The sequence below is a fragment of the Tachysurus fulvidraco genome, chromosome 21 (assembly GCF_022655615.1).
Source record: "Tachysurus fulvidraco isolate hzauxx_2018 chromosome 21, HZAU_PFXX_2.0, whole genome shotgun sequence".
In the NCBI taxonomy this organism is placed as follows: domain Eukaryota; kingdom Metazoa; phylum Chordata; class Actinopteri; order Siluriformes; family Bagridae; genus Tachysurus; species Tachysurus fulvidraco.
The window spans coordinates 2142098-2157721 of record NC_062538.1 but is presented as its reverse complement, the minus strand read 5'-3'; the positions used below and the strand labels follow the sequence as shown (position 1 = coordinate 2157721).

The window sequence follows — 15624 nt, the reverse complement described above, 5'->3', positions numbered from 1 at the left end:
AGACACTGCGTTATTTTTTTCAGATCTATCATCAGATAAAGTTGTTGGAACGAGTTTGTTTGTGAAAAACGACTGACTTTTGCAGAAGAGTAAACGCGGGAGAAACAAGAAGTGGAACCTGCAGCGCGTGGAAGTGATTATTATGCCGGTTCCTGATTGGTTCCTCTTCTCAAAACACGCACACACACCCACACACACATTGTGTGAAAGCAGTGATGGTTAAGTCTGACGATCTGAGTTTACACACACTGTACTCTCACTGCCACACACTTACACACATATGATACGGTCTATTTATTTACAGTTCTAAGCTAAAGCGCAGCGAACGTCCAGAGCCGCATGTTTTCTGTTGACGTCAACATTAAGGTCAAAAAGTGGCTTGTGGAACCGGTTCTAGATCAGCGATGTACTGTTACAAGGAAATACTGTTTATATAGTGTTTAAGAGTCCTGTATGTGAATGGGTGTTCATTTTCCTGCACATTGATGATTTGGAAATGAGCCTTAGGTTTAGGAACATTATTATAATTATTGCTATTATTATTTTTTTCTTTCTTTCTTATTTTTGCATTTTGAAATGTTTCTAAACATCTCTGGGCTTTTTCATGCATTCAAAGTGTCTCGCATCGAAAAGTGATGCTCATGTTTACATTTCAAACAGAAACTTTACATCTTTCTTACTAACGTGAGGAAAAAAGTGTCTCGTTTGTGTTTATGCCGTATTGTCATGCCTGTACAGAATTCAATAGAAATGTCCGTGCCATGCGTACAAAGCCTTCTGACATCGTGTGTGTGTGTGTGTGTGTGTGTGTGTGTGTGACACTGAGAGAGTGAGAGTCACTGTGTGTGTGTGAGACACTGATAGAGTGAGAGTCACTGTGTGTGTGTGTGAGAGACACAGAGAGAGTGAGAGTCACTGTGTGTGTGTGTGTGTGTGAGACACAGAGAGAGTGAGAGTCACTGTGTGTGTGTGTGTGTGTGTGAGACACTGATAGAGTGAGAGTCACTGTGTGTGTGTGTGTGTGTGTGAGACACTGATAGAGTGAGAGTCACTGTGTGTGTGTGTGTGTGTGACACTGATAGAGTGAGAGTCACTGTGTGTGTGTGTGTGTGTGTGTGTGTGTGAGACACTGATAGAGTGAGAGTCACTGTGTTTGTGTGTGTGTGAGACACTGATAGAGTGAGAGTCACTGTGTGTGTGTGAGACACTGATAGAGTGAGAGTCACTGTGTTTGTGTGTGTGTGTGAGACACTGATAGAGTGAGAGTCACTGTGTGTGTGTGTGTGTGTGTGAGACACTGATAGAGTGAGAGTCACTGTGTGTGTGTGTGTGTGTGTGCGTGTGGGTGCACACGTGTGGTTTATTCTCATCACCCGGTGTTATGAACGAACCCGAATCATGCATTTGTGTTCACCGAGCTCGCTGCTGTGGCTGTATCGCTCCGAGCCAAGCGGCAGGAAGACGACTTTCCAGAACCGCCAGTAAGGAAAGAAGCACAAGAAGAAAACACGGATGAGAAAGTTGTGTATACCAAAATGTGAACGAAACACATCGTGAGCAGCAGATCGGAAAAAGTTTTTCAGTTACAACATGAAACTTTCTGTACTTGTCATTTATTATGTACAAAGCGCTACAGGACAATTAAACGCTCTCACAATGCAGCATTGTCTTTTTTTTTCTTTTCTCTTTCATCCAGTACAGCAAGAAGAAGAGGAAGCAGAGCAAAGCAGTAGGATGGCAGTGTAAAAAAAAACAACCCTTCTAATAGCAAGCTGTCATTTTATACAGGAATACAGTGTACAAATGAATAACATTCAGATCCAAAGCAGTGCGACGATCATCATTTTAAAGCGAAACTACACTTAACCGTTTGATTAGCATCTCTGCGCTACATCTCTACGCTTCTGCAGGTTTGCAAATGGTAGCTACAAGAGAGCAAAACATGCAAAGAGAGGCATCTGGTTTGGTTAAGACTCTCTGCCCCGGGTTAAGAGTAGAAAAATTATAAATGGTTACGGTACAAATTTCCGCAGTGACTTGTACACCAACCATGTAGCGAGCTCCAGGATCTGCTTGTTTTGTGACTTTAATATAGAGCTTTACTGTACAAATCTACACAACAAATTAGCCATTTTATTCCTGTTCGTTGATCAGGATTAGCCACATTCTGTAACACTATAACCTCCATAAACAAACAGCAGAAGATGTGCTGGGAAATCTTAAGGTTTCCTCTCACATTTTGGGTGTAGTTTGTGTTCTACCAGCAGGTGGTGCAAAACAGTCACCGTACATTAGAGTCATTTGGTCATGTTTGGTGTTCAAGGGAGCTAATGCTAACCACCTGGACCGATGACGTGGCCGAGCAGTTGACAGGAATTGAGTAAAACTGCAGATTATGTATCAAAAATGTAATGAAACAACAGAATAAATCTTGATATAATAGTTCAAAACAGTTTTCTACTCGTGAAAGAAAGAAATAAGTGACAGAAGGCATGGGAAATGAATCGTTTCAAGCTTATTAGAGGGCCAAGCACTAACGATAATAAAGAGAATTGACTTTCAATTAAGATTAAGATTTAATTACCTACACGGAGGAGGTTTTTTTTTTTAGTTTTTTTGCCTCTTCTACAAATTCATCATGAGACTTTTACATACTGACAACAAACTTGACAGACACTTAGCAGCATGACCCAAAATTAAGAAACAAGAATCGAAATAATCCGCAACACGAAAGGACTGAAAGCAGGAAGTGAGGCAATATCTTTTGATGTTTTTTGCGTTTAAATCTTGTAGATTCTCCTTGGGAGTGTGGCCTTCCTCCATCACTAAAGATAGATAGAGCCAGAGTGCTTGGCCCCCTAAATCGCTGCTTGTAGCTATCTATATTGATCAATATCTTCCTTGTTGTTTTTTAGATTAGATTTTTTTGACATTATCAGTATGCGCAGTGCTCGCTGGTGGTCCATTAGCCTCCAGTGTACAACTACAGAAGCACGAGTGCATAAATACGGGTTCTCCTAAAACGTTTCAGCAGTGGGACGTCGAATCCAAGCCCCTTGTGTGCGTTTGACCACAGAATCGAAAAAAAAAATGAACCGATGAAAACAAATGACATCGAGAAAACAAGTCAAGTGATAAATCTTATGTATCTAATCCAATCTTCACCATAAGATCAGCACGTTATCGACGCCTTTCTGTTTGTACGGTGTTCATAATATAAATATTTACCGATATACTCTTACTGATCACTTTATTAGGAACACATATATCTCTGCTTAATCGTTCAGACAAGAAAGTAGCAGCAGAATCGAGTTTCCATTGGGTCCTCCAGATAGAGATTAAGCTCTCGGGTTAATGTTCACATGATAGTGTTTGATAATGAACACTTTGATAGTGTTGTTGTTGGTGCCAGAAATCTGTAGAGTCGATTGGAAGATTGTGAAACCGTCACCTCATCTAATGTAGCTCGATTTCTGCTGCAGGACCAGAGGGTCTACTGTTGAATCGTGTCACCGGTTCATGCTGGTGGTGGTAGTGTAATGGTGTGGGGAATGTTACCAAGAAGGTACTGCCTTGTTACCAAGAACGTTTTGTTGTTGACCACGTGCATTCCTTTACGGCCACCGACAGGTCTTGAGGTCTACGCTTCTGGCATGACGATGCGCCTTGTCGTGGAAGAAAATCTCAATGAGTTCAGGGTACTTCAATGTCGTCCTCGGTCACATGGTAGAACAAGAGATTAGCAGCATGGACGTGCAGCTGATAAATCATGGACGATGTCCATGGAGCAAAATATCAAAGGAAAGTTTCCAGCACCTTGTTCTGAAAGCAAAGCAGAAATATTAGTGTGGTGTTCCTAATAAAGTGGTCATTGAGTGGATATTACAATTCAGATGCAATTCAAATACTTTTCCTGGAACGTTTTCCGAAATAAGAGACTTCTCTGGAGTGCAAAACTGCTGCCTGGGCTGAAACGCAGGGCTGGTGGTTATAAGACCACAATAACAACACAATACTGCGGAAGAGATTCAGACACTAGACCTAATTACTTCATGTAAGTAACATAGTGTTAAAAAATTAGTGCTTTAATCACGCCGGCGATCCGTTCGGGACGAGAACATATTAATAAGGCATTACGTCTTTAAGTCAAACAGAGGACGCACACTGTCAGAGAATATCTTGCTTGGCGTATCCAGCGTCGGTGCCTTTTGTCTTCGATTTATCTTTATCGGGAAATAAATAAATAATAAGTGTATTTTCTGTGGAAGGGGCAGGTATTTTAAATATCTGAATCTCTTTAAAAAGTGGTTTGTAAAGTGGTAAGTGCAGACTACGTCTTCGATCGGCTTCAGGTCAGCGATCGTGCCCTAATTTAGGCATAAAAACAGGAGTTTGGGCTTATTTTTGGCTCTCTGCTGACCAACCAGGGCTCATACTGACAAGATAGAAAAGTGGTGAGTGCACAAACTTTTTCACGAGAAACAAAAGTGTATTTGTGTTGACTTCAGATGTTGACTTATGTCCCAAAGCGTCTTCCAAACGAAGCATGTTTTAAAGTAAAGAGTTTGTCAAAGTGTCGTGGGTTCATACTTCGCACGGCTAAAAGCAAACTGCAAAAATTGTGCAAAGGTCAAAGTGTACAATCTAAGAATAAAAAAAAAAAAGAAAGACTAAATCCGTCGGGTTCGATTATCCTTTTCCTGGTAAGCATCGCCGAATTCCACCCGCGATGAATTTTTCCCGCTACGGCTGGTCGTGTCCTACGGTTCTGTAGTGAAGGAGAAATCAGGCGTGATCAGTTGTTTTCAGGTCTGTAGAATATTATACGCTCAGCGTAACTTTCAGACCTTGTTTATACTGGGTTTCTGACTGGGTGCCTTCTTCTGTGTCCTGTATAATGATTCTCGCACCGTCCAATTCAGCGTCCTCGTCCTGGTGTGCCGAGTCTTCTTCCTCCCCATAGGAGGATATGGGCGAATACGCACTGCTAAAAGCGACTGCGAGTGAAGGACTGGAAGGAGGGCTGGAGGAAATCAGTAAACTGTTGGAGGGTTGAGCAGAAGGACCGCTTTGACATGCCGGGGTTTGATAAAGCGGTACAGGCTTCACCGGGTAGGCGTTAGCATGTTCTGGGATGTATTCGCGGATCTCACCGGGTTCTAGAGGCTCGGGTCCGCACGGGTCGTGTTCGCTGCAGGACAGACGGCCGTCCAGCTTGGAGATGAAGAGCATGCCGTCACGATGCTCCACGCAGTAGGAACTGGGGCACATCTCGCAGAACGAGGCGGCCTCCTGACCACAAAGGTCACACTGATGCCAAGGACACTCCCAACGTCCTACACACACAACAACCACATGGTTATAGATTTGTTCTACAGTTTCATACACGCAAAACAAAACTGCAAAACACCCAATAGATCTTTTCAGATATACACGTGTACTCTGTGGCCACCATGATGAAAACACTAGTTTAGTTATACACTTTGTTATAAACGTATCGAATCTTTTTGTCTCTTACAGACAAAAAAAACAACAAATCAGCTTTATCTTCTTTTTTTTTAATAAAACTATTTAGGAAAAGTGCAAGTGGAGTCATTAATAAATAATATTAACTACATACTAGTGTAAGCTTAGTCGAACCTACACAGATCCTGAAAAATTTTCCTGTGAGATATCGAGGGTTGGGGTGGTCTGGAATGGATGTGGGCGGAGCTTCAACTTTGCGAACTGTTGCACCTGTCAATCATTGTACGTAGTTTCCTGGAAAATTTTTTTGGTGTAGTATTTAATAAGACCAAGGACACCCGAAAGCCACTCTGTATGAATTCACTGACCTGCAGGTCTCTTGGTCAGGTTGAGACAGTCTGCGTGATAGACCTTCGGACACCCGGGTCTCTTACACGAGACCATCTGTCCGCCGTCTCCGCAGCTGAAACACTCATCCTCTCGCTCCTTGGTCAGTCCTTGCTGCGACTTACGCTTGACGTAAGCTTTCCTCTTTATCTTACGGCCCTTGTCGTCGGCGGGAGGATTATTCTGAGAAGACATCGTGATAACGATCAGAGCAACAATCATAAATCTGGTAACAGGTTGAAGAACTAAATTCCTTTTGAGAGCTTATTCTCAGACACGTGACCTCAAATGGCACGAGAGTAAAAAACGGTGCTTCTTTAATGTTAACGAACTGATCCTCTTATCACTGTAAACACGTATTAGCGTAAATCTTAGCTTAGCTTTAGTATTAGCTGAAACCTTCCGACGTCCGTGTTAAACTGAACTCAGGGTCAGTAGTAAAAGGTCTAGTATTGTACTGTATCTCCTGCTGTCTGAAGGTCTAAAACGGTTAAAAAGCCTGTTTTTATTTTTATACCTTTGGTCTTACACCTAGAAAGCCACTGCAGTTGGGCGCACCGCATTTACACACCGTCTTCCCGTTGCCCAGACACTCCAGGTTATAGTTGAAGGTCAGCTCTTTACCTTTAGAGATATATCATTAGATCAATCTTTGATAATGACAACTTCTTGTAGTTTATTAAATATTATACCACAAACGTGTCCACGTGTCTTACCAGCAGCGATGTCCACCAGTGCAAAAAGTCCGACCCGGGTGTCTCCGTTAACGGTCCATTTCTGAGTCTCACAGTTCGGCTGGCAGCTATGGTTCATGAATCTGGCCTGGTTTCCTTTAGGTCCAGCATCGATGATACGGTCCTAGCAGGATGATATTTAAGATAAGAGTGAGAGTGCAGCTCGGTTTTTTTTTCTAAACACATGGATACAGCTTTATTAAGACACGTCACCTTGTCTAATGTGAGCAAATAGAAATTCCCGACGTCGTTCTCCTGTGCCTGCTTGATCCGGGCCCGGCATTCCTCCTCGTCAATCACCTCGCCAACGTACTCGCTTACAAATGCACCCTAAAGCCAAACAGAAGGTTAGACCCTGACTGAAAGTGTGCCGGAAGGAACTGAAGCTAGCATTTGTTTCTATGGTTACCTTCTTGATGTCGTGACCGCAGCGCAGGCCCCAGCCTCGAGACAACGTCCTGAAGATTTCCACCTGCGAGTACTGGCGCTTGGTGAAGCACTGGTTCTGGCACTTTTCCCCCGCTGGGCAGACCTGAGGATGGCATTCGTAGAGCAGCATGCGGTTGATGCACTCCGAGTCCATGCCACAGGGGTTCTCGTCTGTTGCTTTGCAGTTGCAGCGTGGGATCTCGGACAGGTCGGCCGTAATGATCTGCACTTTGCCGATCGGTCGGTTCACCTGTCGGGGAGGTTACAGAGTCTGCAATGAAGTGCTACCGCTCTGTATGTGTGACATTGTAATAATGACACTGTACCTTAATGTGTTTGTAAGGAGGAGGCTTCTTGTCGTTTCTCCTGTCCTCCTGGAGCTGCCGGAGTTCCTTTTCTGCCTGCAGTTCTCGGAATCGTTCCGCAGCCTCATCCAAAGCTGGAAAAAACAAAAAAATCTAAATTACACCAAAGGGCAAAATCTAGTTGTAAGGACTGCAGTGGATTCAGAGATCATCCTGGGAACGCCGGGAGTGAATAACTTCGGAAGACTTTGCAGCACAAAGCTAGCTATGGCAAAACAATGCAACCAAAGTTTTCCTTCAGAGACAGCAGTAAGTCTAGCGATGCCCCTGACACTGTGACCTGAGGAAAAAGTCCGGCATACACCAGAAACTACAGAGGGTCCGGCTGCAAAGAAGGCGAAAGCCCACTTTAAACCAGAGTGGAAGGCAAAATTCTCATGGATTAAAGGTGGGGTCTCCATTGTTTGAAAGCCAATGTTGACATTTGAAATCACCAAAACAAACACGCCCCTAACCCAAATGGGTTCCACCCCTGTTTTGATAGCTCCGCCCCACACATACACCAGACAAGTATAACCCAAGTATAACCAAGACCAGTATTATGGCCGAACCTGCTGGGGCAGCTGACCGAGGGGATATTTTATCAATAAATGAACACAATGAGTAATACTATGGTGATACAAATGTGTTTTTATAGTACTGTGTTTTGTACCGTGAAAGTTTTATCTCCGTTTCACGCGGAAGACGTTCAGTTCTCTCCAGCGCTGGAAAGCTGATCCTATATTAACACGTCCTACTTCTTGCCTTATCGTAAGCCTTTCTTTGTTTTTATCCTCCATGTCAACGATAAAACCGCTTTCTGCTAATGTCACACATGCGCACTGAACACTCTCTCCGCCCTTATTGACAAGACACGCCCCTTTCTGCTCATTGGCTACACGTTTGTTTAGTTTTTGTTTTGTTTGTCGGCCCACTGCAGATTTCTGACGCATTTCTCAAACAACTGAGACCCCACCTTTAAATATGAATTGAGAGGACGAAATGATTTGCTCCTTTTGATTTGAAGTTTAAAGTCACTGTCCTTCTTTCATCAACCTATGTTTGTGTCTAAGACTCTTATTGGGATGTGGTAGCTCAGTGGTTAAGGCGTTTGACTACTGATCGGAAGGTTATTGGTTTGAATCCCAGGTCCACCAAGTTGCCACTGCAAGGCCCTTAACCCTCAATTGCTCAGGTGTATAAACTGAAATAAGAAAATGTAAGAGTGTCTGCTAAATGCTGTAAATGTAATGTTATTGAAATATAAGTAAGTAAGTTTCAGATTTCTCCGGAAAAATAAATTATTTCCGGAACCCGGACCGGCAAGAAAAAAACCCTAGAGGAAACGAAACGTTGGTATGGATATCACAAGTCATAAGAAGAGGCAGGAATGCTAACCACATGCCTAAAGTTAACCTTTCATTTAGATTTATCTGAAAAAACCTTTAGATGAAACTTTCTGTGACTTATTTCAAGACAAGATATCGACATATTGTCCTTTAAGTACAATGTTCTGCTGCTACTCCACCAAAACAGAATGGAAAGAATAAAAGTGGTCTGGATCACATCAAGAAGGAGTTTTAATCAGTACAAAAGTCTTTCTGGAAGGAATCTGTGTAAGGAACTAATATGAATGATTATAAATTGGTGAATCGACTTCATGTATTAACAACGTAATAATAATAATAATGATACCTTTCCTGTAAATGGAGTCCACTCCTTTTCCCATTTTTTCTTTATTGTTGGCGTCGCCTTCCATGTAGGGAAAGACCCGAGCCTGGTAGGTCCACAGGTAGTCGTTGGAACCGAAAAAATGGACCGGAAACTCTCCGACGTCGTGCCTCATTCGCAGGATGTTTTCTGGAATGTCCTTTGGGTTGCTAACTTCAGCAGGCCACCATCTGACCGAGCACAGAGTAAACCGCATTTCATTATTAATTCAGAGCAGAAAAATACCGAATTCGTAACGTATTTGGAAGATTGTGGAGTTTTGTTAGAGCTGGCGCTGACCTGTATCGACCCACTTTTACCCACACCACTTCTTTGTAGTGCGGTTTCTTCCCCGCGCGGCAGTCGTTGCAGAACCAGCTCCCTTCAGGCATGTCGATGTGCAGACACTCGCGGTGAAAAGCCGCCGGACAGGACTCACAGCAGAGCAAGCTGCCTCCTAGGTTACAGAGATCACAGACAGGAGGCTGTTATCGGCAGGGAAAGCAGCTTCCTTACCAAAGTGTGACGCGAATGCGGTTAAAGCCACGGCCACTCACCTTCTGAGCAAACGAAGCACCAGCTGACGTTGACATGTTCGTGATTACGGCAGCCCTTCCTTGGAGTGAAATGGTTGGGACAGACGATGCTGTTAGGGGACAAGACGACGCTGCCGGCAGGGATGCAGTAATCGCTAGCGTGGTACGCGACGGGGCATCTGACGCAGTGGATCAGTCGACCTGTACAGGTGCAGAATGCAGAATAGTCATTAGTACAAGAGTAATATAAACTATCATTATTACAATAACTATCATTATTGTTATATACAATTATTACTACTACTAAAAGTATTAGTCTTAAACACTTTAATTACTTACTTAATTCTTATTCACATTTTATGTGCTTACTTACTTAATAACTGTACTTCTCCGCTCTTATTTATGTATTTATTTAGTTATTTATGAATTGTACACACATTGTGTTAACATGTTTTAGATCGATTCAATATGAAATTATTTAGAGCTCATTTTCATTAAAATTTTTATTTTATTACAATTCTGATTTAAAAAACACTACTTGATATTAGTGGTTAGAAGTCATCGGCAAATCTATATTAAATTGATAAAGCAATTAAATAAGTCATATGAATTACTTAAACTTTTACAATAATAATAATAATAATAATAATAATAATAATCATAATAATAATAATAATAATAATAAAATCTTGACCTCCATAATTATTTGAGCTAATAACTAGCTACTGAAGTTGTTCATTTGCATGACTGAAAGAAGAGGACCTTTAAAAACAGACGGGTTGTTCGGGTTGGTGATGAAGCAGGTGAGACAAGCATGGAGTGAGCAGCGGAAGCCTCGGTTTAGAGGCACGGTGAGGGCGTGGCTGGCTACGCACTCTCCGTGGTAGAACTTCCCGCATGCACTGACCATGCAGCGCCTCACGTCGTCTCCCAGCTTCTTACACATGAAGCATTCGTGGACACCTGGAGTACAGACACACCATGTACAAGAGATAACGAGTGATAAGTCAGCATTCTAGGTATTCGAGATGTCTGTTAGAATGTTGTTGACACCCACCAGAAGTGCACTGCTGACACAGAAACTTGGCGCGCTGAGGTTCCGTCCGACCGACGCATTGAGGGTGGAACGTGCTGCAGCACTGACCTTCACACAGCAGCAGCTCTCCCTGTTTCTCACAAACCTACACAAACACACACAGGTGAGTTTTCTGTGCCTGACAAAGACAGGGACAAGGCATTCATTCATTTTCTACCGCTTATCCGAACTTCTTGGGTCACGGGGAGCCTGTGCCTATCTCAGGCGTCATCGGGCATCGACGCAGGATACACCCTGGATGGAGTGCCAACCCATCACAGGGCACACACACACACACACTCATTCACTCACACACTTCGGACAATTTTCCAGAGATGCCAAGCAACCTACCATGCATGTCTTTGGACCGGGGGAGGAAACCGGAGTACCCGGAGGCACGGGGAGAACATGCAAACTCCACACACACAAGGTGGAGTTGGGAATCAAACCCCCAACCCTGGAGGCGTGAGGCAAACTTGCTAAGCCACCGTGCCCCCCAGTTACAAGACAATAAAATAAAAAGAATTGTATGTTTTTAAATATATTCAAACTTGTTCTTCATAAAGTCCTTGATCACAACTCTATAGATTCTATATTCAATTAGAATATTGACTTTTTTTAAGTGACTTTAGATTTTTTAACATGTTGGTCTACAACAATTTACAGTATATTCCATTGACCTGCTCTTATTTAGCTCCAGTGACATTTTATTGCACCCAGTGGTCAAAAACAGGAACTGCAACACACGTTATTAAAGGGCCGACTGGGGTGTTAATCACGCTGCCCTATGCTCACGCTCTGAACATTTTTACTGCATGAGGAGAAGCAGAATATTAGACAGTCGCCCAGGGTCATGTTTTTGTTACACCAAATTGGGGTAGTTTAGATAGATTCTGAAACCACCAAGTTAGCTCTTGTATATGTAATATAATAATGAAATAATTTGAATTCTATCCAATAAATCTCCGTGAACAAAGGCACAAAGGCACGGATACTGTGTGTATAATGTACAGAAATGTTCTGTGTTTGTGTGTTGTTTTTGTTTTTATTTGTAGAGCTACGCATTTTGCTCAAACCTGGCAACACGAGCTGCTACGCCGTACGCTGGAAGATTGTATGGTGAACAATCCTAGAGTTTGCTAGAGAGTAGCAGAAGTGTAGATTAAAACACAAGTCAAGTGTCACAGCCTTGGAGCTTCATTTTGTTTTGCTGCTATTACTGATGTGATCTTTGTTCACAATCTATCTAAAAAGAAATACTGACCTGACAAATACTGTCTTTCAGTACAACCCCATTCCCTTTCTCCACTGACAGTCTGTTTTCTGCAGATTCACTTTTCATCTCAGGACAGTCATCAGGGCCAAATATCTGAATAAGAAACAGAAAATTGTTTTAGTATGTGGTACGATAGAGCAGCGCTTAATGAATTCACTGTTATCAATAGGAAAGTGAACCTGCACAGAACCCTGCACATTATGATCCCGGCCTTGCATTAGACTAGTAACCCACAGCCGTAATATCATTTCCCAGATACTTCACAAGCCGGGCTTTTAAACACACGGAGACCTGGACTGACCTCAGACACTGGAGCGTATTTGCTGTCCTGGTATTTGGCGGTCTCAGGGTTAAGTGTTTCAGGGTTCGTAGGAGTGATATCTGCCTCCCTTTCTGTACTCTCTGAAACTGGGGCACTCTCTTCAGGAGTGAATACAGCAGGCTGCTTGCTCTTATTTTTCGATTGTCCTGAGCCTACATTTGGGAAAAAATAACAATTAAACAAAAAATACAACGTTCTGATGAAGCCCAGGGTTGTGTTTGGTGGTTTTGCTTTCAAATTTAGTGATGATTGGACAAAATCTATGAGAAGAGTAACAAAAAAAAATGTTCATTACACGAATGAAGAAAATTGTATTGACATAATAGTGTGCGATCAACTCGACCCCACCCAGAGACTCCGGGGATGTCGGCCTTTTACATCGAATAACGATAGGGTCTCTACACACCTTTGGTGCTTGGCCCCCTAAAACTAATGAATCTGAATTTAAAAACATTGCCCGACTGACCAACCTGAATGAGCAGCATGCCCTGATGAACTGCTCCTCTGGGATTTCACCTACCAAACAATTAGATTAGATTAATCAGATCGATTAGTCTCCTGAGGCAAAGAAGAATATCAGAAAAACTAATGTTATAAAATCATCGAAATCGCACAAACCTTCTTTTTAGGCGTCGGAATCGGTTCGATTGAACTCTCTAGAATTTTCTTGGTGGGTTTCCTTTGCCTCTTTGTGCTTAAACAGGCGCCATCACCTAAATAACACCAAAGAGTGTTTTGGACATATTTATAACTCACAAGATATCGATAGAAAAAAATATGACATCGCTTCAACCAGCAACGACAAAATAAACACCTTAATGTGATTAAGGTAGAATTAAAGGCAGGGTCTTTGATTTTTGAGAAATGCTTCAGAAAACAGGCGGATTTAACATCGACATGGAGGATAAAAACAAAGAAAGAAAGAGAAGAAAGACTTACGATAAGGACAAGAAGTAGGACGTGTTAATATAGGATCAGCTTTCCAGCGCTGGAGAGAACTGCAGGAAGTCGGCCACATATTCACAGGTTGGAGTTTCCCGAGTCAATAACTCCTGAGCTAAACGCTGTTACTACACAAATAACACCTCTTTTCTATCGTAGTAATGTAGAGAGGCAGCTACAACCGCGTTTTGTGTAGTAACAGCGTTTAGCTCAGGAGTTATCGACTCAGGAAACTCCGACCTGTGAATATGTGGCCGACTTTACTTAAGACGCCGAGGCGCTTTTTTCCTTCTCGATAGGTGAGTAACGTTGGTTTTGCTTTGTTACACAGAACTAATATATGCCTTTGTCCTTTACATCATTATGCTTGTGTGTCATTTTTGCTTGTTTGTTTATCTACAATCGTATTGTTCTTCCCTTCAGCTATGATAAAGACACGTTTCTTTCCGTTAGTCGCCTGGGTTACGTATGTATGTGTGGGCGGAGCTATCGATACAGGGGTGGGACCCATTTGGGTTAGGGGCGTGTTTGTTTTGGTGATTTCAAATGTCGACATTGGCTTTCAAAAATCAGAGACCCCGCCTTTAATCTAGCTTTTTTCCCACTTCCTTTCCTTCCAAGATTCCTAGCTATCTGTACTAATAATTGCAGCATGACTGGAACTTTTTTGTGGACAACCTATTAAAAGGATCCTACTACTACTTCCTACACTTGTCCTTTGTTCCTCAACCCGCGTGACCTAGACGTACAGATGGTGATGGTTCTCCAGCCAGTCACAGAACTGGAACTTTCTGTCGCTCTGGATCATCAGGCATTTCCTAACTGATAATACTCATGTGTCCAAAGTCATCACAAGTATGTAACACATCCTGATGATACACCTTACAATAATATCCAGCAAGATTAACCTTCAAGTCCTCAGGTAGTTCTTTACTCAGAATAACAATCGCTCACCATTCTGATACTCTTCTCTACTGTGGGTGAGAATAACTCCCTGATCTTGCTTGGTTCTGAGGTTTAGATTCACTGAGATTCGCAAGATTCTATTTTAAAGAGGATGTGAATGGCACAAAAGTGCTTAAATGCTCAGCATCTTGAATCTACTTCCTCAAATCTTTGAAAAAATGCAGCAGGGAGTTGAGAAGGTACCCGGCAATGAAGCTCTGCTAGTTCAAGAGTTCCTTGAACCTATTCTTCGGTTCTAAAAGGTAAAATGACTGACAACGATTGCATCGGATCCATAGTACACTCTACGATATACAGACACCTGACCATCACACCCACATGTGGTTTTGTCACAAAGTTTGAAGCTAGCAATCATATAAAATGCCATTGTTGCGTTACAATTTTCCGTGACTGAGATTCCATAAGAGGCCCAAATCTGTTCCAGAATAAATGACAATGCCCCTGTGCACAAAGCACCTGAGCTCCAAGGAGACATGGTGTGGAAGTCAAGGTTGGAGAAAATGGAAGAAATCGAATGTCCTACACAGAGCCCTGACTCTGACTCAACCCCGACGAACACCTTTAGGACGAACTGAAACCGGAATCTTCTCAACATCCCTTCGACATCAGCATCTGATCTCATTAATGATCTTGTAGATAAATGAACACAAATCCACAGAATCTGTACACTCCAACATCTAGTGAAAAGCCTCCAGAGAAGATTGGAGCTTTATATGAAACAAAGACAAGGTGTCCATAAACTTTTGGTCATATAGTGCCTTCCTTGCCATAGATTTGTCAGAGGACCAAACAATTGTATAGAAATTTATTTAAATTCGATCAATTTTAGACTTACCGGTGGTGGAACAATTCTGAACCGTAAGCTGGTCCTTAAAGCAATTTTCTCCGTACAGGGAAGATTCTGTTTCTGGAGGCGGAGTTAGCGTGTCTACAGCCGTAACCTGACTTTCTTGACATGGAATATTTTCGATCGTGGGTGGAGTCTTAGACCTCTCTTCAGGTGGAGGAGTCTGGATTTCGGGTAAGGGGTTCGGCACGCACGGTATCGCTCCTGGATGTTGCTGTGTGGCTAAGGATTTCTCAGTGATATTAACAGAACTGTTTTTACTGACCTGGAAAAAAAACAATTGATATTTGGTGTATGAAAGAACGTTAAATAAAACTAACAAAAAATAATAAAAAAAAGAACATGTACCCCAGAACTACCTTCTGCAAGGATTCCGGTTGCTTTTTCGCTTTCTTCTTAGTGGCAAATATATGATCGTATTCTTCTGTCCATTCTATTAGTCTTTTGCTAGGCTTTCTGATACGTTTGCTCTCTGGCGAAGACAAACTCAGAGTCATGAGAAACACACACAACCGTTAGCACCTAATCACATGTCGTCTAGCGCTCGTCTTACCTGTGGGGAAATTAGAAACCTCACAGGTATTCGGGGA

At 42.4% G+C, this 15624-nt stretch overlaps 1 protein-coding gene across 3 annotated transcripts in view; it reads right to left on the bottom strand.

The window, feature by feature from the left end:
- Nucleotides 1-1594: 1594 nt before the first annotated feature.
- nsd1b (nuclear receptor binding SET domain protein 1b) overlaps nt 1595-15624 on the bottom strand; it is a 22219-nt gene continuing 8189 nt past the window's right edge. For 2 of the 3 annotated variants that reach the window (XM_027177317.2, XM_047805640.1), the window contains 19 exons: nt 15588-15624; nt 15394-15506; nt 15023-15299; nt 12898-12992; nt 12750-12795; nt 12259-12431; nt 11946-12050; nt 10664-10787; nt 10369-10569; nt 9628-9807; nt 9371-9527; nt 9056-9261; nt 7343-7455; nt 6997-7266; nt 6801-6917; nt 6570-6711; nt 6371-6477; nt 5835-6036; nt 1595-5336 (listed from right to left, as the gene is read on the bottom strand). The exon at nt 15588-15624 is cut by the window's right edge and continues 1824 nt beyond it. In XM_027177317.2, coding sequence (XP_027033118.2) covers nt 4822-5336; nt 5835-6036; nt 6371-6477; nt 6570-6711; nt 6801-6917; nt 6997-7266; nt 7343-7455; nt 9056-9261; nt 9371-9527; nt 9628-9807; nt 10369-10569; nt 10664-10787; nt 11946-12050; nt 12259-12431; nt 12750-12795; nt 12898-12992; nt 15023-15299; nt 15394-15506; nt 15588-15624 — 3180 coding nt within the window. In that variant the 3' untranslated portion in view covers nt 1595-4821. The remainder of the gene's footprint in view (nt 5337-5834; nt 6037-6370; nt 6478-6569; nt 6712-6800; nt 6918-6996; nt 7267-7342; nt 7456-9055; nt 9262-9370; nt 9528-9627; nt 9808-10368; nt 10570-10663; nt 10788-11945; nt 12051-12258; nt 12432-12749; nt 12796-12897; nt 12993-15022; nt 15300-15393; nt 15507-15587) is intronic. The other variant, XM_047805639.1, reaches the window with a different exon arrangement.